This window comes from Onychostoma macrolepis, chromosome 15 (genome assembly GCF_012432095.1).
Source record: "Onychostoma macrolepis isolate SWU-2019 chromosome 15, ASM1243209v1, whole genome shotgun sequence".
Taxonomy (NCBI): Eukaryota; Metazoa; Chordata; class Actinopteri; order Cypriniformes; family Cyprinidae; genus Onychostoma; species Onychostoma macrolepis.
The window spans coordinates 20,334,193-20,355,009 of NC_081169.1; the positions used below are offsets into that span (position 1 = coordinate 20,334,193).

The 20,817-nt window shown below is 36.4% G+C and overlaps 1 protein-coding gene across 11 annotated transcripts in view; it reads right to left on the bottom strand.

The window, feature by feature from the left end:
- The window catches only part of nf1a (neurofibromin 1a), a 70,170-nt gene that overhangs the window by 48,862 nt on the left and 491 nt on the right, over positions 1–20,817 (bottom strand). For all 11 annotated transcript variants that reach the window (XR_009266086.1, XM_058744865.1, XM_058744859.1 and 8 more), the window contains exons 2-20: positions 12,117–12,260; positions 11,709–11,792; positions 9,815–10,005; positions 9,471–9,577; positions 9,157–9,224; positions 8,970–9,045; positions 8,719–8,876; positions 7,695–7,868; positions 7,459–7,587; positions 5,129–5,203; positions 4,692–4,823; positions 4,458–4,586; positions 3,913–4,026; positions 3,525–3,604; positions 2,896–3,019; positions 2,569–2,815; positions 1,830–1,903; positions 1,612–1,695; positions 1,184–1,528 (exon numbers count right to left, since the gene is read on the bottom strand). Coding sequence is in view for 10 of the 11 variants with exons in the window: in XM_058744865.1 (XP_058600848.1) it covers positions 1,184–1,528; positions 1,612–1,695; positions 1,830–1,903; positions 2,569–2,815; positions 2,896–3,019; positions 3,525–3,604; positions 3,913–4,026; positions 4,458–4,586; positions 4,692–4,823; positions 5,129–5,203; positions 7,459–7,587; positions 7,695–7,868; positions 8,719–8,876; positions 8,970–9,045; positions 9,157–9,224; positions 9,471–9,577; positions 9,815–10,005; positions 11,709–11,792; positions 12,117–12,260 (2,535 nt within the window). In the remaining variant the exon portion in view is untranslated. The remainder of the gene's footprint in view (positions 1–1,183; positions 1,529–1,611; positions 1,696–1,829; positions 1,904–2,568; positions 2,816–2,895; positions 3,020–3,524; positions 3,605–3,912; positions 4,027–4,457; positions 4,587–4,691; positions 4,824–5,128; positions 5,204–7,458; positions 7,588–7,694; positions 7,869–8,718; positions 8,877–8,969; positions 9,046–9,156; positions 9,225–9,470; positions 9,578–9,814; positions 10,006–11,708; positions 11,793–12,116; positions 12,261–20,817) is intronic.

Sequence of the window (20,817 nt, forward strand, 5' to 3'; positions counted from 1 at the left end):
ATACTAATTCAATAATAGAATTAGCAAAGTTAAGGCATGATCATTGGGCAGCTAAATGCTCATTGGATCAGAAAAAACCTGTGGAGAAGAAAAGACACGTTAACTGCACAAGAATTAAGGTGAAGAATTAGTTGTGAAACCATCAGGAATCATTTAGTCTCCAGCACCATCATTTTCCAGAACTGCAACCTTCCTGGAGTCTCCAGAAGTGCAATGTGTCAGGTTCTCAGAGACTTTGCTTGGGTAAAAAATGCTAAAGCATGAAGACTGATTTTGTATAGGCTTTATGGACAGATAAGTTGTGAGTGACTCTTGAAGGACCAGCATCACATCCTCTTGTACCACTGTTTGAAGAATTTATCTTCCAGAATCTGGCAGTAAGTTTTAGGAGCTCATTTTAGTCAATCTCTGCAAGACAAACTTTTTAGGATAGGAGATGGAATAAAAATGAGCTCCTAAAACTTACTGCCAGATTCTGGAAGATAAAGTCACTCACAACTTATCTGTCCATAAAGCCTATACAAAATCAGTCTTCATGCTTTAGCATTTTTTACCCAAGCAAGGTCTCTGAGAACCTGACACATTGCACTTCTGGAGACTCCAGGAAGGTTGCAGTTCTGGAAAATGATGGTGCTGGAGACTAAATGATTCCTGATGGTTTCACAACTAATTCTTCACCTTAATTCTTGTGCAGTTAACGTGTCTTTTCTTCTCCACCGTTTTTTTCTGACCCTGCTGACCCAATGAGCATTTCACTGCCCAATGATCATGCCTTAACTTTGCTAATTCTATTATTGAATTAGTATTGCATCCTTCTCATGGGCATTTAATTATTATTATTATTATTTTTTTTACTTTCAGTTCAATCTCTTTTTTGGCTCATATTATCTGTAAAAGAAAACCTGCCTAATAATTCAGCACACCTGAAATAAGGAGTTTTTGACTTTCAGCCTTCATGGACAATTATATATAACTTAGAAATGATTAAATACAAAATCAGTAGTAATTATTAAGATTGATGTGGTTTGGAATTGGTAAAATTTTCTTGGCAAAAAAATATGACCATAATATCAACTTGCCTAATAATTCTGCACACAGTGTATATGAAATAAAAATATAAAGTGCACTACATCTAAAACAATATCTAATCCTACAGCTGCATGCCATGATTATCATCTCTTACCGGACCCTGGGTCTCAAAAAATCGTCCGATGCTGTTGCGTAGCTTGTTGAAGAGCATGGGGTAGAGAGCTGGACTGAGCTCCAGTCCCACAAGGTCTTTGACGTTGGTTCGAATCTGCACGCCCACCTTTTCATGTGTACAGACCATGAGACCCAGCAGACGATCCAGAAACCTGTTAAGAGACGTCTCGCTGTTCACCTCACAAGAGCCCATAGAGATCATGGAGCCCTTGCGTTCGGTTAGGGGGCCCATAGGAGGACTGTAGGTGCCTAGGCTAGGGGTGCTGCGCTGCTGGAGGCAAACCCCTCCCAGGGCACACAAGAAACCGGTCATGTTAATCCACTCCTGAGGACAGAGAGAAAGTAGTTTGTAGAGGTGGGAAAAAAAAAAACGTTATAAAGCTTACTAATTAGCATTTTTTTAACTACCTGTCCATCTTCCACTTTGTTTTTCGGGTGGTTGAGTATCTGTTTAGTAGCTTGCTCCCATTTTGCATATGTGTCTTCCCATGCCTAAGATTGAAAAAGGTCCAATTTGAGTCAACTAAATTGAGAAGCTGCAAAAAAGTTGCAATGGATCTGAATGATTAGCAATTAATACCTGGAAAAAACAAAACAAATTACAGTAGACAAAAAGAAATCCTTACCTCTACATTTCCAGCTGTAGGGTGTTTTATCCTCCTTAACAGTGCCATCACTCTCTTCTGAAGTGTGTTGCGGCCTGAACGCACAAATGCACATATAGTTTGCAAGCTGTTTTATTTAACAATGTGACCAAAAATTTTTTTTTCCAAGAATCCATGCCACTAAATCATAATGTTAATCAGAATTTATGATTATCAGTATCGAACGTCATATTCATGGGCAAAAACGAATTAACTAAATATATGTATTATTACAATATCAAATGCTATTTTCTTTATATATATCCATAAGTCCACATAAGAATTCATGACCACAAATAAAAAATAAAATACATTTATTTATTTAGCCACACTGGTATTAACTCTTAACTGTTTTACAAACATATTACCACATTAGTAATTATGATCATGAATGAATAAATAAATACATTTATCAAATTATATAGTCAAAATAAATTTATTTAGCTACATCAATATGAAATAAATAACAATATATACATATATAAATATGATTAAACATCTCGCATTACAATAACTAAACATGATCTTTCAGAGTAGTATTTGATAGAAATTCAACAATTTTTCCAGGTGAAACATTTCATAAAACCTCAAACCATAAGATGTCCATGTTCACTTCAGTGGCTTTCAACACTAGCTGAATTTGTGGGAAAAAATGAGTGTGTCCCTAAAGCTTAAAGCTACCAGTCTAATCCTATGTCACAGAGACTGTTGTACTACTAACCTGTAGCCATCATATTGCTGACAGAGGCGAGCTCTATAAAGGTGTTGTAGTTGGGCAGAATCGTGTGCACGGGCAGCTCGTCCACACTGCAGCGGATGTCTGCCTCCTCACAGAGATGCCGGAAGCAGGACATGGCCACCAACACAGCCTCTGCGTCAGGGCTCCACAGGAAGGTGTAGAGACACACCTCCAGCTTGGTCTGAGCCTGTCTGCTAATGGGGATGAGACTGCCCTGTGTGGCACACTCCTGCAGAACAATGAGACATGAATGAGCGAATTCATTCTCTGAGTGGACTCATTTCATGTTCAGACAGAATATGCGCTTACCTTGTTCTTTAGGAGAAACTTGTTTCTACATATGAGAATCTCCCTGAGCCACTTCAGTATCTCTGTACTGTTGATCATCTGATGTCCAATCAGCTTCTTGCAGTTCAGAAATAAGACCTGGGAGCTGAGAGGGGATTAAGGAGAATATAGTCAGAGAATTTTTCTACTTGCCAACTTCACCTCAATCAATCTCTTTATACTAGGGTGGCCATATGTGCCGTTCATACGGGACACGTCCTGGCCAGGATTTTAATATTGCCTAAACCCATCCAAAGTACTTTGACCAATAACATGCAGGTATTGTACATAATCGACCAATCGTGGCGCTGCGCATGAGAAGGAGAGAACTACAGAGACCGATCAAAGCGATGCAAATATGTGTTTGTTCGTTCGTTTGACTTGAAGAGTTGCTGCGCACCGATCAAAAAAGACGCTAAGGTAGGCGCGAGAGCGATTCGAGAGCATAAGGAGCCGTCTGCTCTGCTCTCTATAGCTCTCATGAATGTCACACAACGATCTGCCTGCACAGTGCAAACAGCCAAAACCTGGATATTTTAGGCAATATAGAAATCCTGGCAAGGACGCGTCCCGTAAAAATGGCCCGTATGGTTACCCTACTCTATACCCACCTGATGTCCCAGAAGGTCTCAATGGGTGCGTCAGGGTTCCACAGCTCAATAGTTTCTGGCTGATGTAACACCAACAGTGCCTGGGTGAGAATACAAGAACGAGTAAGATACACAACCATAAGAATTCAAAGAAGCAGTGTTATAGTATCATCCATATACTATTAAGTATGTATTTTTATATGCTTTTGTCATTTTTATAAGGTTGTGTTTTAATATTTCTATTAAGCTTTAATATATTTTTTTATTTTGGTTGTAGTAATTTTAGCAGAATCTAATACTTACATTTTATTTTATATATCTTTATTTCAGTTAACAAAAACAAGTTTTAAAGTATTCGTTTTTGGTTAACAATACCAAATAGGAGGTTCAAAGAAACACACAGTCTTACCTCCATGGCTTCCTGTGAAAGCTCCGCACTGTGGTTGAGAGGAACCAGTTGGACCAGACCTTTGATGAGCTCAGCTGTGCTGTTCTGGATCTCTTGACCTAGTTTCCCTGGGTTCTGATGGTGAGAAATGCAACTAGTGGAGTCAAATTTGATCAGAATCATCCTTAAACTACAAGTCTAGTGCTAAGCTTAAATATTTAAACAGACCGTTTTAGGCCAAATCACAGTTCTTATCAAATCATGTTAAGGAAAGACTGTGAAAAAGAACCAGTCTTCTTCAGGCAAAAAAGGGGAAAAGAAATGAATAAATCCACATGTAAATCCTAATCTGGATAATCCAGGATTTGAACCAATCAAAAAACAAACACTTTTGGATTAGAGCATTTTATGAGAATTAAAGGTGACATTGAATAAAAATTTAAAAAACACTTTTTTCAGCCTAATATGCAGAGACAACTCTAAGATAACTTTAACACGAAAGGTAACTCATAATTTTAACAGAAGCTAAATGACTATCTCATACATATTTCCAGCCAAATACTCACGTGCAGCATTAGTTTGGGGTCAGCGTGAATGAGTTTTACCAAGGCCAGCAGCAGAGAACGCGAGTCAAGGTCAGTGGACCTCTCCTTGAACTTTAAACTAGTCGTCATTTTCTCTTTGAATGTCAGACTCTGCAAAAAAAAAACAAATAAAAAAACAACTTTATCAACAAAAAAACAACAAAGACCAATGCTTTTCTATACACCATAAACTGTGTAAATGATAATGTGTCTCACTGATGTCATCCTCAGAGGTGGATGGGCACCGAGACTCTGAACCACTCGACCCAATGTGTCTGCAAACATGGTGCGCAGTTCTCCTGAGTAGCAGTAGATGGCGTCAATCTTCGGCCACCAGTCCAGGTGTGACTAGCAAGAACATAAATGTGAAACATTAATAAGCAATAAACTACAAAATTACTGCACTCCTATAGCATCACAAAAGAGAGAGTCATTGGCAGCGGTCACAAAATGCATTTTATCATGAACAATCATCAATACTCATGCAGAATGCGGACACTTTTGGAGATCATCTATTTGTATAATTGGTGTATCGTTTATTTAAAGTTGCACTTCATTTTCATAATATTAACATTTACAATAACAAATTATAATTATTTGTATCATATTTAAAAATTATATTTGCATTGTGTGAATGTCCATTTCATACTTACATTGGTGATAATTTTGTGCAGGGAGTTGACCAGAACGAAATGGAAGGTAGGAGGAGAAGTCGAGGCCAGGCATACCTAGAAAAGAAATGAATTTATTCAACAAAAACACTCTGTGTACATATTAGAACACGTTGGTTATGGCAATGATTTTAAGTTTGTCATGAAATGAATGCTGACTAGCTCAATACGCTGTGATAGTAATAATATTAAATCTAGGGATGCAACGATACCATTTTTTCAGATCTGACCCGATCCGGAAAATTCGGAGTATCTGCCGATACCGATCCAATCCGATACCAGAGCAGTTTTTTTTTTTTTTTTTTTTTAAATCAAAGTAGAATTTCTTTACTTCTCTGTGTTGACCTGATCATCACTCTTTTGTGTGTTAAACACAACCTACTACATATAGACAACTTCATTTTAATGAAAAATAACAAATGAAAAAAATATATAATCATAATCTGACAAAAATAATATTATAAACTATGTTAGTGGATAATTCAGCAGCAAAAAAAATTAAAAAAAATGGAACGAGCTTTCCACTTAAAATTATGGTAACAATATTACACGTAATATTTTTGAGTAGTTTTTAAGTCTTGATTTTTTTTTAATGGAATCTACCTGAATAAATCATGTAAAATCTCCTAAATTAATTAATCTATGACACAATGAATTTAATATAATTAGTGAAATGCGCTCATTTATTTTAAGTTGATTCTCAAAAGTCTGTGATTTTTAGAGAGGCCTGTGTGTATTTGACTTTTAGTTATTTTGTACATTTAAAAGACTGTATACAGCCAAACAGCTCAAGCAGGAAAATACTTGAGCAATACTGGAAAGTACTGCACTAGCACAAGCACTAGCAAAGCTACTGCTCATTGAACAAGGCTTAATGCCTTAGAGGAGTAGTATCCATAACCATAAGCCCTACTCTTCTGCACAATGGTAACGATTGCACTGCACAATGGAAACTTCAACGTAACAGAAACTCTTTCAAATGTCAAACATAACTGAACATTAAACATTAATAGACGTTTCCCTTCACTCAAAAACACATAAAATAGCATTTCATTTTACAATTTACTCTCCATATCCAGCCATATGCAATGCATGCTGGGAACTAACAAATCACCTCTAAACTAAAATTGCAAAATTGAGCTAATTCTCTTAAAATAAATAGGTAGCCTTCTTTCCTTAATGTTTTTAGTTTAATCAGTTCCTCAATTTAAGCCTCAAAACTGCTTAAGTTTCTTTTAAAAAATGAGGAAAACACATCTCTTGGTTTTATTAGTAAAAAGTCCTCAATATTTTCTATTTAGCAAAAACAGCATGGTCTGGCTTCAGTTTTGTGAAACTACTGTATACATAAAAAAATATCTGCATGAAATGAAACAGAAGAGGAGCTGAATGCAGATTCACTCTCTGCCAGCAGGTGGCGCTTTAAGCGTTTCCTTGGTTTCCGCTGTAAACAAAAAAGTACTGCACTTATGAACTTTAATATGCATTATACAGAGGCAAGATGAAAAGAAAAAATACCATCTAAACTTTTCTAAAGACAGTAATTTCCCCTCAGACATACATTCATATAAACTCCTACGCCTAATTGAATCGCGATTATATATATGAATATATATATAATCTATATGAATCGATTTTCAACCGGCTCGTGGTTAATCGTTACATCCCTATCTTTCATTGCGCAGAAAAGTATTATAATACGAAAGGTGCTAAAATACAGAGCTGCACAAAGCGCTTATGCGCATCCCGTGCGCAGAATGATGCACTTGAAACAACACGGAGTCACAGTGCACAGGCTGCGCAGCCCTCCGAGTCCGCAATAGACAAGTTCAAAGTACAAAGGGAAGAGATATTGATGTGTAGTGTATTAAATCTGTGTGATACTTTGAGCCTTTTCTTTTAACTGTTTTAAACCTCAGTTACTGTGCGCTCTTGAAGAGAGTTTGATCGTTTTCACTAACTGAACGCAACACACAGTGTTGCAGCGGAGAGAAGAGTTCTTGTGAACTTGAATTTAATGACTTAAATATTCATCTGTACCTCACATTAAACTATGGAACAGCTTCAGAACACTTGAAATATAGTGCATGAAAACTTTATGGTGCTTTATAACACAGAATAGTATACGCACAATATCGGATTTGGATCAGTCTCGTCTGACCGATACAAGATCCGGCAGAAAATGACTGTATGGAAGCCGATACCGATATGGAGTATCGGATCTATGCATCCCTAATTAAATCTCTTGTTAGTGATTGTTTATTAATTGCTATAAAATGCTGGAAACTCTAAGATTCAACAACCGAGCTCACCTTAAAATGCTGGTTGTTACGAGGATTGATGCGATAACATGACACAAAGCAGTCAATCATCAAATCCACATCGGCGCTCTGGCAGCCCGCACCCCTCGAGAATGGCTTAGTAGGGTTAAACAGAAGACCCTGGGAGAGAAGAGAGAGCAAAGTTGCAGACAGCTGGAAACACAGAAATAAATGTTCTTCAGTCCCTTCAGACATCTGTAATTTACTCAAAAAATGGTCCTCTTCACCTTAAGGTCCATGACGATGGACTGAACTAGCAGAAAGATGACGGAATTGTCCTCCCAGTTGATGTAGGTGCAGGCTTTGCAGAGTTTGACACATGCGAAGGCCGCACTCTCGGTCAACTGTCTGCTGCCGCTGTGCTGTCCCAGAGCCTTCCGTAGACTGTCCACAAATGACTTCTGTTGAAGACAACAAAATAGCTAGATTTGTCACCAAACCATCAGTATGCACAAAACATATGTCTGTGACTGGTTCCAATGCTACATAAAATTCTGCATAAATGACTCTGTATTAGGGGTGGGCGACATGGGAAAAATATTTCTTTTAGAAATATCACGATTCACGATTCATCATGTTGGTTTTATTATTTTGCAAGTTGTCTGAGCATTACAGCCAAACTAATTTCCCTATTATAAAGACAAAGCCTTTCAAGGTAACCAAAAAAAAAAAAAAGAAGAATGGCAGATATTTTGGCCAAAGTGGGCGAAGATAAAAATCTTTGTTCTTATTTTTTAATAACAAAGATAAAATAATGACAAAGATACACATTACAACTACACATAATATACAAATAAAACAGTGTTTTATTTTCAGGTACAATAGGTGTATTTAGCAGGAGCATTCAAGAAATTGAATGAACAAATATAAAAATAAAACTCTATATAGACTGATTCCTAAAGCAACTGTATTAAAGTTCTTCAGTCAAGAGCAATGAGTGATTAACAGGCTTTAGCGTGAATGAAACATTTAAAAGCACATGCAAATAATGAGAGAGTAAATCCTGTGAGAGTAACCCTACCGCAGAGTTAACACTGATGTGAATGCATGTGGCGTTGTACAGTATATGACTGAGGTGCCAGAACTGTAACTGATAGAATGTGCGCTGTAGCACGATACTACAATATTTCTTCAAAAGCAGATCGTGGAGACATTTTTATTGTCCACGATCAAAAATAGTCAAATCGCACAACAGGAGAAGTAAATAAAAGATGCCGGAATAGAAGTTCAATTCACTGTGTGACCTCTGACCTTGTTAGCTTTCTCCTCCCCCCCTACTTCTTTGGTGATGCTTTGAGTGATCTCTGGACAGAGGATGAGGAGGATGATCTGTAGTGGCCACACAGCAGCCTTTCTCTTTGCACTCTCTGCAAAACTGTCCACCAAGTCGAACAGTTTTTCTGCACAGTCTATATACACAGAAACACACAGTTTAATTGTCACACATCAAAAAGCAGTCTAGTAAATAAGTCAGTTTTGATATGAATTATTGTCTCACTCACCGGCCATGTCAGCCTGGGGTCTCTGATAGAGCATAGTGAACTCATCAGGGTAGTGTTCAACCCAGTTCCAGAAAGCCTGACACAAACATATTAAAAAAATTTACTCCTATAACCTTTAATAAGATGACAATTATTAAAGCTAGAAAAAAAGTCTCCTAATCTATAGTATTACTTAAAATGCACATACCTTTTCCAAACTGCTGATTACTGCGAGCTGAGCCGGCTTTTTCAAAGATTTGAATTTAAGTACTGTTTCTAAAGGGAAGATGCAGGAAGTCATCAAGTAATTCCACACCATATGTTTAATAAATTAATTTATTATAAATTATTGAAACACTATATATTTATTTGCATTAATTTGTGGTTTAATACTTGCACTGTGCCATATTTTGATTCTGATTTTAACTATGCAGCTTTAGACTACCCATAAAATTCATCCTCAACAATGAACTTTTTGAATATTGAGGCAATGAAATATCTATACAATAGAGCATGCTTTACCTTGTAGGAGTCTCTTTAACTTGGAGCAGTCTACGTTGATATACTGGATGAGCTCAATGTCATGGACATCCACTGTGTCCTCTGTACAAACTGTGAGCTCTTGCAACCTATGAGAAGACATTACATTAAAAGTCAATAATTTGCCTTTAACTGTTCAATTTGTAGACAACCAAGCAAAACAGCCCAGCATTTATACAAATTACAAACACTTGTACAGTTGGCTTACAATGTTTAAAATAAGCTATTTTTATTAGTTACTATGGGGTAATTGGGGGGCTGATTCACACAATGAAAGAGGTCCTAGAACAGAGCCCAGTAGAACCCCCAGTATGTTAGAGAGGTACCTGGTGGAGATACGACTGAAGACGGCATTGAAGTTGTTGCAGCTCAGAGAAAAGAGCACAGCAGAGGCGGAACTGCGCAGCTGAGCAGCGTGCTGCTGGCCCTCACGGTACGAGTGCAGGAAGTGACAGATTTCAGGCAGCAACTGTTTTACTAACATGGCCTCGTCCAGCCTCAGGCAGTCCTTGGGTTGCTGATGATGCACACAAATACACAGTATACTTTGTTATTACTATTGTCTTTTTTTTTTTTTTTTACTGTGTGCTGTACTAAACTATAAGTGTAAAGTTTAATAACATCTACTGAAAACCAGACTAAAACTACAGTGAGTAGAAAGCGCTTCAGGATCAGCAGCATGCAGGAAAGGGGGAAAAGAACAGAAATGAAATCCAATGACATAGCACCAAACAAACACATTAGTGGATCAATGTACCGCACACATACTGGGTCAAGCTAAAAGCCCTAAATGTGTAACAAATGGTAGAGGGGAAGTTTTATACTACAGGAAAAAAATTCATGACTGCCGAAGCTAGATAATGAATAAAGTGTTTAGTTGTCTTGAAGGTCTTCAATTTTCAGGGAACAAATCAAATCCTGAACAGCATGGAAGAATACTGTACGTATACCTCTCCATCTCAATTACATAAAAGGAAATGACAAAAAGAATTTTGCAAAAACAAAACAGGACAGTGAACAGCTGTGTAGCATCTGGGCAAGGGAAAATTAATAATCTATACAGGAAAATCCAGACAATCTTAAGACGAGGAAACACCTGCAAATGTAATAATCTCCTGACAGGGCCAGTTCAGAGTCCTCTGTCTGGGAGTAAAAGCTAAAGATTTAATTGTTTTACCAGGGCTCTGTGTCTAAGACTTCACGAGTCCATGAGCAATAAAAAAACATTTCTGGACAGTTTCTACTTTTTGAGACCAGAAAAATATCTCTGTCCCTATAATGCCCCTATAAAGTCATTCAAACTCATGTTACAGTCATTTCACGCTACTGTTCAAAACTTTGAGATTTTTTTCATGTTTTTTTTCATGTTTTCAAAGATTTTTTTCATGTTTTTCAAAGAAAACTTTAATATTGTTAAATATTATTATTTTAAAGAACTTTTCTATTTTTTAATATTAAAATTCTATTTTAATATATTTTATTTTTGTGATGGCAAAATGTAAATTTTCAGCATCATTACTCCAGTCTTCAGTGTCACATGATCCTTCAGAAATCATTCTAATATGCTGATTTTCTGCTCAAGAAATATTAGAAACGGTGTAGAAACTGTACAAAATGTGATTTTTATTTTAGGATACTTTAATAATTAAAAACTTCAATAGAACAACATTTACTTGAAATAGAAGTCTTTTATCTAACATTATAAATGCTGTTAATGTGACTTTTGAATTTAAACTGATCCCAAACCTTTGAACGGTAGTGTACAGCTAGTTTCTATTATACCATGGCATGGTTAAAAACTTTATTCTGTTTGTTTGATAGGTGTTGGTTCATTTTCTATAACCATGCTGCTATGTAGTAGTTCCAGTTTCACCACATTCAATTTATTTCTACAGTCTAGCATAGTAAGAGAAACAGACTAATATTGGTCAAGATCACATCAGAAAAAAAAATGTCCAAACCATTTTTTTTAGTCCAAACCATTTAGATTTTCTTCTAAAAATTACTTTTAATATCTATAAAAATCTATAATAAAATATATGTAATCGTTTAGGTCAGGGTGTGGGTAGGCAATAATGAAACACTTGTGATTGTAAAGCAATTCTGCATTGCGTTCAGCAACAAAGGTGAAACCACAGCAAGGAACAAAGCTGTTAAAAGGCAGGACGTAAGACAGTCAAAACAAGCAACAGGTCGGACAAAGTTCGATGAGCTGCTCACCCCTGCCAGACACTTCTCCAGTGTGTCAAGGATAATCAGCTGGGAGAGGTAGAGGTTCTTCTCGGCAGCTTCGCCAAAGATCCGCTATGAACAAAAGACATACAGAAATGTGACATTAACAAGACTAGAAGACACTTCTCTCAATTGATTGCAATAGAGCTTGACATGATCATGTTCCTAAGCTAACAGTTTAACACTCTAAGCATAAAAACACAACACAAGCAAACATTTAGTAAAATGGTTCACGTTTCTCATGCTTTACTTATTTTCAGAATTGAATTAAATAAACATTTATCTGCAATCTTGTTTTTATCTGTGCAATGCCAAGGCAGTTCACTCAGAGTAACCGGAATTTCAAAATTCAGTTATCAAGATGGGGAAACTTGAATGTTATAGACAAGGACTTACCATGTTGTTCACATTTTTGAGTATGTTGGTCAGACCATTGATGACAAGGGCAAATTTGTACTTGGAGATGTTGATCAAACATTCTTTATTGTGCTCTGTACTCACTTTGGTGTGGGTGCTCTGCTGTCCTGTTTTAATTGGAAGCTGTGAGTCAAAGACAGACAGAGAAAGAGAGGGGTCGAGAGAAAAACAAAGTAATTGAAACCACCATACTCTGCAAAGGATGCAATGAAATCTTTCAAGAGTGCAGGTTAATAAATTTAAGATACACACATTACCGCAATGTTTGGGGACATTTTTTTCATGTTTTTTTTAATCAGATGTCAAAATAGTAACAAAGTAATATTGTGTAACCGTTTTCTCTTTTAATGTATTTAAAATTTTAATTAATTTATTTACTATACCGGTCTTCAGTGTCCCATGATCCTTCAGAAATCATTCTAATATGCTGATTTGCTACTCAAGAAACATTCCTTTGTATATAATGTTGAAAACAGTTGTGCTATTTATTACTTTTTTGAAAACCATAATTCATTTTTTGTTCCTGGATACTTTGAATAGAGAGTTTAAAAGAACAGCATTTATTTGAAATACAAATCTTTTGTGACATTATAAATGTCTTTACTGTCACTACTTTGTGTTCGATTGATGCTTAATGTGTCCTTGCTAGGGATGTAACGATTCACTCAGCTCATGATTCGATCCACGATTTTGAGTTCACGATTCGATTCATGATTTTTTTATTTTTACAAAATGAGATTTAAGACAAATTATAAATTAAGAGTGTCCTTTTATTATTGCTTGGAGAAAATGTAGCATGTTTCTTTGTGAAACTGAAATATAACACTGTAATATTATACTAATATAGCACTTGATTGCTTCTATTCTCCTCATTTGTAAGTCGCTTTGGATAAAAGCCTCTGCTAAATAACAATGTAAATATAATGTAAATGTAAATAATAAAACTAAATTGAAATTTTAAAACAAGCTCCAAATCAAATAAATAAGTAACAAATAAAAGAAATGTCTTCATATAAACAAAATAAGGCTTTGTCTGAGCTCTTTCCATTTAAAATTAGAGGCAACCACTGCATTTTAATCATGATCCAAACAAAGATGCTACATACATGCAACATGAGTAGTTTTTTAATCTAAATTAGATTTGTATATTTTTGAAATTTGAAGCAAAAACAGAATGGTCTGGCTTCAGTTTTGTGAAACTACTGTATACATAAAAAATATCTGCATGAAATGAAACAGCAGATGAGCTGAATGAGACGCAGATTCACTCTCTGCCAGCAGGTGACGCTTTAAGCGTTTCCTTGGTTTCTGCTGTAAACAAAGCAGCGCTGCACTTATGAACTTTAATATGCATTATACAGAGGTAAGATGAAAAGAAAAAATACCATCTAAACTTTTCTAAAGACAGTAAGTTCCCCTCAGACATACATTCATATAAACTCCTACGCCTAATTGAATCGCGATTTGTTTAGCATCTTAACCGATTTGTATCGTCACATATATGAATCGATTTTCAACCGGCTTGCGGTTTATCGTTACATCCCTAGTCCTTGCTGAATAAAGGCACTCATTTCATTAAAATGTATCTTACCAACCCCAAACTTTTGGATTAGGGGTGGGCGATATGGCAAAAATATCATACCACGATTTTTTTCAAATATATAACTATTCACGATTTTAGCACGATTCATTGTCATGTTGGTTTTACTATTTTGCAAGTTGTCTGAGCATTACAGCCAAACTAATTTCCCTATAAAGACAAAGCCTTTCAAGGTAACAAAATATACAAAAAGAATGGCTGATATTTAGGTCTAAGTGGGTGAAGATAAAAATCTGTCGTCATTATTTTATCTTTATTCAAAAATAAGAACAAAGATACACATTACAAATACACATACAAATAAAACAAACAGTGCTTTGTTTTATGGTACAGTAGGTGTATTTAGCAGGAGCAGTCAAGAAATTAAATGAACAAATCTAAAAATAACACACTATATAGTTTGATTCCGATTAAAGTAACTGCATTAAAGTTTTTCAGTCAAGAGTAGCGAGTGATTTTTCTTGTTGTTTTATTAAAATTAAAGAAATAGTTAACCCAAAAATGAAAATTCTGTCATCTGTCTGTCAGTTCTGTCATAGTGTTTTATTTTTATACCATCATTTACTCACTATCAAGTTGTTTTAAACCTGAATGGAGTTTCCTTCTTCTGAAGAACATAAATGTTATTTTAAAGAATGTGGGTAACCAAACAGCAACTGTTTAGTTACTAGGGCTGTGCAATTAATCGAATTCGATTATCATGCGTATCTAGTCAGTAAAGCCGGTTTCTTGATTAGCAGTTAATCGCCATCACCTGCTTTCAGATGGAGCGGCAATTACTACACAGAGCTGTAGTTCACTGACAAGCTAGGCAATATAGCGTTCATTATCAAAGGCGCTTCGTCTGCGATTATGAACGCCACAATCACTGTCAATTACTGAACCGGCTTTACTGACAAGATGCGCAGGATAATCGAATTCGTTCACAGCCCTATTAGTTACCCACATACTTTAAAATATCCTCTTTTGTTTTCAGCACAAGAAAGAAATTAATCAAGGTTTGGGACAACGTGAGTGAGTAAATAATGACAAATTAAATTTTAGAGTGAACTACCCCTTTAATGACAGTCGGCAGCATGTTCAGTACTGTCCCTTTAAGACCTGCACACATCTGGTTTTCTCTCAACTGTTTACTTTCCTTTTAGACATAACCAATGTCGAATAGCTGAGCTGCCACAAATATATCCGCACCTGTACTATCGCTCGCGGAGAGACTTTAAAGATTCACAGAAAGCATTTAATTCCTAGAAAGAAATTGCAACGAAGCTTGGTGTCGATGACCCGGAGTTATGCAAAAAGTGATGTAGAGAAACATCAGATGCAAGTTTTCCAAAGCCATGAAAAGAAAGAAAATAAAGAGTTAAGATATAAGGTATCAAGTACCAAATACATGCGTTTCAAATAAATGTTACACCATACTGCTGCTGCTAATGTTGTTGCTCTTTCAATAAGCAAATTTAAAAGGTATACAATAAATTAAATGGCAAAAGAACATACAATAATAAACCTTTGTTTTTATCAAATCATGAAACCATATAAAATATAAAAACATGTAATAATTTATCCAGTTTAATAAAAGACGTAGATACACCATCACTGCATCGTTGTTGCGTTTAGGGCATACGCGCAAGCGTCGCAACACATGTTTACATTAATCTACGCCCCGCCTCCAGCAGCGCGGGGGTGTTGGAATGTTTGAAAATAGCATACCGTCGCTCAGCCTTTTTGAACTTCTTTTTGCCCCCAAATAAAGAACGAAAATGAACTTCGTTTGAAGTATATCGGGGCCTTAACTCTACCGCTGAGTTAACACCGAAGTGAATGCATATGGTGTTGTACAGTAAGTTATATTGAGACGCAGGTGCCAGAACTGAAACTGATAGAATGTTCGCTGTAGCACGATACTACGATTTTTCTTCAAAAGCAGATCGTGGAAAATTTTTTATTGTCCTTGATCAAAAATAGTCATATCGCACACAGTCTCAGCCTCAAACATCACGCCCACAGAACGCTGGTTAACCGTCTGATGCATATGGCACACTTATCTGGAAACACTTCAGGAAGTCGCCATCGGATTGGTTGAATTACACAGGATTACCGGAAGACGTGTGTGGGGCGTTTTTTAACGTTCCGCCTGGAAACAAAAATACCGTGGCGTCAAACCCCCTCACGAAAGAAGAAAGCCGTCGTGTTTACAACGGTAACGGCGAGCGCTTATCAGGATCAACTAAACGCTGGAGCTTCAAAAGTATGTGAAAAATGTAAAGTTCGCGGTATAGAATCTTTAAAATATGTCTGAGAGTTTTACACACAGGTCTGTTATTGTGGCGACATTTCCACGCCCCTAAACATGACGCGGCACAAAACTAAACGTGATTGGTTGCTTTACCTGTCAGTCATACGGCCTCTTGGGCGGGCCTTGGCCATTCAAAGCGGCCAAAGTTCCCAGACCTTCAGCCGTCAGTCTGAAGTCTACGCGAGACTATATCGCACACCCCTATTTTGGATGGTAGTGTTTTTTGTTTTTTTAACTTGACCAATTTGTTTTCAAAAATACTTTCAATTAATTTTAAGTAAATAATAATCAAATAAAAGTAAAAATTATAGTGATAGCAAACTAGTCATTAAAAAGTAACCCAAAGCACAAAAATAACCATTATATCTACAGTCGTATCAGAGGAAGAACTCTTGGGTCTGGTTAACAGGTGTGAACGCTGGGTTCCTGCACCCTAGCTTTCAAAGCCTGTGTTATGGCTTTATTGAGAGCATTGGGTGGAGAACAGCTTGCAACATGTGGGACGCACAGACTGCAGAGCGAGAGGTCGAACAGTCTTAAATTTGACACACCCACCCCTGAGAGAACATCCAAGCACTTAATGCACCAACCCACCCATCCTGGGTCTAAATGCTCAAACTTTAGGTGTTAAAACAAAGCGCCTCCAGCTCTCCAGACTTCCTCCCTGTGCTGCACACCTGCGGGCCAGCACATCTGCTCTTGTTCTCTCCAACACACACAAGCAGTTAAAGTCTGTGCAGCGGGAGTGTTGAAAGCACACATGGCCTGGCCGTCTTAATGAAGCGTATGTGGAGTGAGGGGGTGGAGGCCTCTCCCCCTCTAAGCGTTCCCTGATGAGGAATTGGTCTTCACTGTTTCCGAGTACTATGGCTCCTCTCTGGATCAAAAGAACTTTGACTTCAAGAAGTTATACAGCTTGCAAACAAACTGCTCTAATATATTGAGCTGTGGTGCTTACTTGCCAAAATAAGTTTAAGTCAGACTTGTAACATATCCCAATCCTGTCCTCCCCACTTCTCGCCATCATTTCCAATCTCTCCTGTACTTTCAATTCAATTAAGAAATAAGAAAAAAAGCAAACAAAAGTTTGAAATTCATTTTTAAAAAGTTCCATCAAAACATCTCCAAATAACATCTGACTATAAATAATATCCTTTAAAAGTTTAAAGACAGTAAAAAAAATATTATTAAATACTTTTATTAAGCATTGATCGATGCATTAAACTGAATAAAACGGATCCATTTTCAATTGTTTTCAACACTGATAATAAGAAATCAGCATATTAGAATCATGTGACACTAAAGACTAGAGTAATGTTGCTGAAAATTCAGCTTTGCCATCACAGGAATAAATTATATATTAAAATTTATTAAAATAGTTATTTTAAATTGTGTCAAACATTCTAGTAAATTTATAACAATTTTAGCTTTTTTACATTTATACAAATATATAATTTACCTTATATAAATTATTGCATCAAATAAGTATCAACATGAAGGTGAGTAAATCTTGTTTTTTTTTTTGGATTAATTATTCCTTTGAAATTTAGTCTATTTCACAATATTACATTTTGACTGTATTTTTGATTAAATAAATCCAGCCTTGGTGAGCATAAGAGATTTTTTTCAAAAACATTTAAAACTCAGCCCCAAACATTTGATGAAGTAAGTGATGAAGCAACTGAAATCAATTCATTAAAATGCACTGTTTTTTTTTTTAACTAATTTAGTTAAAACGCAAGACTATTTACTAGACTAACCAATATATTCACAATTTTGTCAATTTCAAAACACCAACAAAAACACTGCAAATACACAGTGATTATACTAAATACAATCACGCAAAGTCCAAGAACAGACCACCAAAGATGCCAACTTAATAACTAGCTGGGAATAGTTAGTTTAGTTTTCCTTGTGCCATACACTTAATATCACTCAAAAATGTGTCAAATTAGCCTAAGAAAGATTAAACCTTTTTTTTTTTTAAATCTGATATTTCAACAATGCTTAGCTCATAATCTGCTTTAGCTAAGTAAGTAGACCTATATTTGTGGTGCAAGGCAGCCAAGTCACTTCTGGTTGCATGGTTGAAGTGTCCTGACAATTGCACTGGCCAGTGCGTCGGCATGTCAGAAAGACTCTGAGAAACCCTGAGATTCCCTCCTTCTTTCCGGCCAACTACTGTGTGGCCCTAAGAGAAAAGCGCGTGGCTGGAAATGAAAGTCTCAAGACCGGAGAAGAACCGGCACACACACTGTCTGTACACTCATAAATCGCACGCACTCTCACAGAACACATAGCCCAGCCCTGTTGATATCCATTTTAATGCAGGATGCCGATGGACAGTGAGCACTTTGTTTGCTAGGAATGGTTTAAAATTCCAGAAAGGTCAGGGACCAATCACTTCCCTTATGTGCACTTTGGCAGAACCGGCCATACTCATGTGTGCTATGGAGAATGGATGGTATATTAACCAAAACCACAAAGACAATTAAAAATATTATCATGTAAATCAACTTTATTTAAGATTACAGTTTAATTAAACTTTCATGGGCCACCATCCACCCCATCACATCAGTTAGAAGGGTCATTCCAAAACTTCAGAAAAAAAATAAATAAATAAAAATTCACTTAGCCTTTTCCTGGATATTGCTATAATATGATCAAATCTAATGCTAAAAGGGTAGTTCCCCTAAATATTCTCATCATTTATCAACCTCATGTTGCTCTAAACCTGTATGACTTACTTTCTTCTGTAGAAAACAAAAGAAAACATTCTGAAGTACATTGGAATCCAAACAACATTGGGCCCCATTGACTTTCATTCAAGTCTTACAGGTTTGGGATGACATGGAGTTGAGTAAATTATGACAGAATTTAGATTTTTTTGCTATCCTTTTAGGATTCTCACAACAAAAATAACTGATCATAAACCACCCAACAACACCAATAAAGTTTATCTTAAGTTCGAAGATCATCCAAATAAGAACAAGCGTAATCTTCAGACATGCAAACGCTCTTTAAAATCTCTTAAGCCGACATCTAAACACAATGTATCATCAACCTCTCATTCCTGACTCAGAACTCTCCCCAGAGAGAGGACAGATTAGTTTTCCATGACCATGCAATGGCATCTGTGAGGTCATTGTTTCAAGGTGCTCTCTGCATACATACAGCTGCTGACAAGGCAATAACCACCACTGAGAACTTGCCTATTGTAGGCAAGAAAAGCCACACATCACTGGCGATCAGCTCAAACAATCGATCCTAGTGTTATCCGGTAGTTTCCATTCAGGAAATTCTGCAACTTATGATCTGCTTGTAATTGCAATTGTGGTGAGCAGCTGTCATTCAAGTCATGAGAACATACAGAGCAATACAAGTGCAAGTAGTGTACTTTGTCAATGTATTATGCTTTCACCAAACAAGTGCCTTAAGCATTCTGATCTAAAAAGCACTAAACTGGCTTAGCAATAAAACAGCCTAAACTCCTTTTCACACTTTCATTAAACTGTTATGAGCCCCTATAATCTGCAGCACAAGAAGCTAAACCCTTAGAAAAGCCTCTAAACTTTAGACTGACAAGCACACCTTGGTATACTTTTTAAAACAGTACTTATTCGAGAAATAATATACTTTAAAAGAATATATTTATGTGCTAATTTAATGTAATGTTTTCGGACACTTAACTGCACGTTATTTGCAATCAAATGAAAATGTATTATACTTTAAATATATATTAAATGCCATTAGTTAAACTTAAGAGTGCTTTCAAGAAGACCTTATTTAGATAGTACTAGACAAAATCTAGTACTTTACATGCGTTTTAGTATGTCAGTCAAGACAAAAATCTAAGTGCGTGTCCTTTGACCACAACAAAAGATTACCAAAACAATCTCAAATGTACTTTAAAGCGAAACCTTTAATTTCACAGTTCACTTTTTAAACGTGTACACGTGTGTTAAGAACCATCAGGATTCCATTAAAATTTTCCACATCATTTATATTAGATATACAGTTTTTTTAAATATACTTTTAAGACTTGAAGTACACTACAAGTGCACATTAATTACAGCTAAGCACACTTCTTTTTCACAAGGGCAGGGACAAAACACATTTGCGTTTTGTGCTATGAGAGCAGGGTCCAAGGGATGCATGCACATTAAAACACTAATAAGGCTCATAAATGCCCAGCTATTTAGTATGGCTTATTATTAATAGTGCAAGTAGTATGTTAGTGTTTACGTTTAGCTATCTATAATTTGTTCCAATAGTAAATTAAAATATCAGAGTACTGATAGGACCATGATAGCGTGCATCATTAAAATGGCATCCTTCAAAACTGCTATTAATTTCCTCAGGTGTCACACTTTTTGATCTGCAAACAAATACTGAATGTACCCTTAAAGCTCTAAGAAACAGCATCTACAGAAAATCGTATGAAATTCATTAAAAATTACTAATGACAGGCGCCTGTCAGAAACCTGTGCTGTCATTCAGGCTCAAAAGATGCGTTATTTTGAATTCAAAACCGTCGTAAAGTTTCAGAAAACTTCTAAAAGCACAGCGCATTGATAAACTGACATGGTTATTTTGTTGAAATCTTTTAAACATGGTTGCATGCACAGGACTGTAACTTAGGTGCCTGTAAGGCTGCTCCAGCTATGCAATTTCATCACTCTGTATGTCAACAAGCACGGAGGGAGTCTGATTCCTTTTGTTTATATTTAGCCAGTGCGCGCGAGCGACTCAGCTGAACATTCATCAAATCAATCACGACCCCA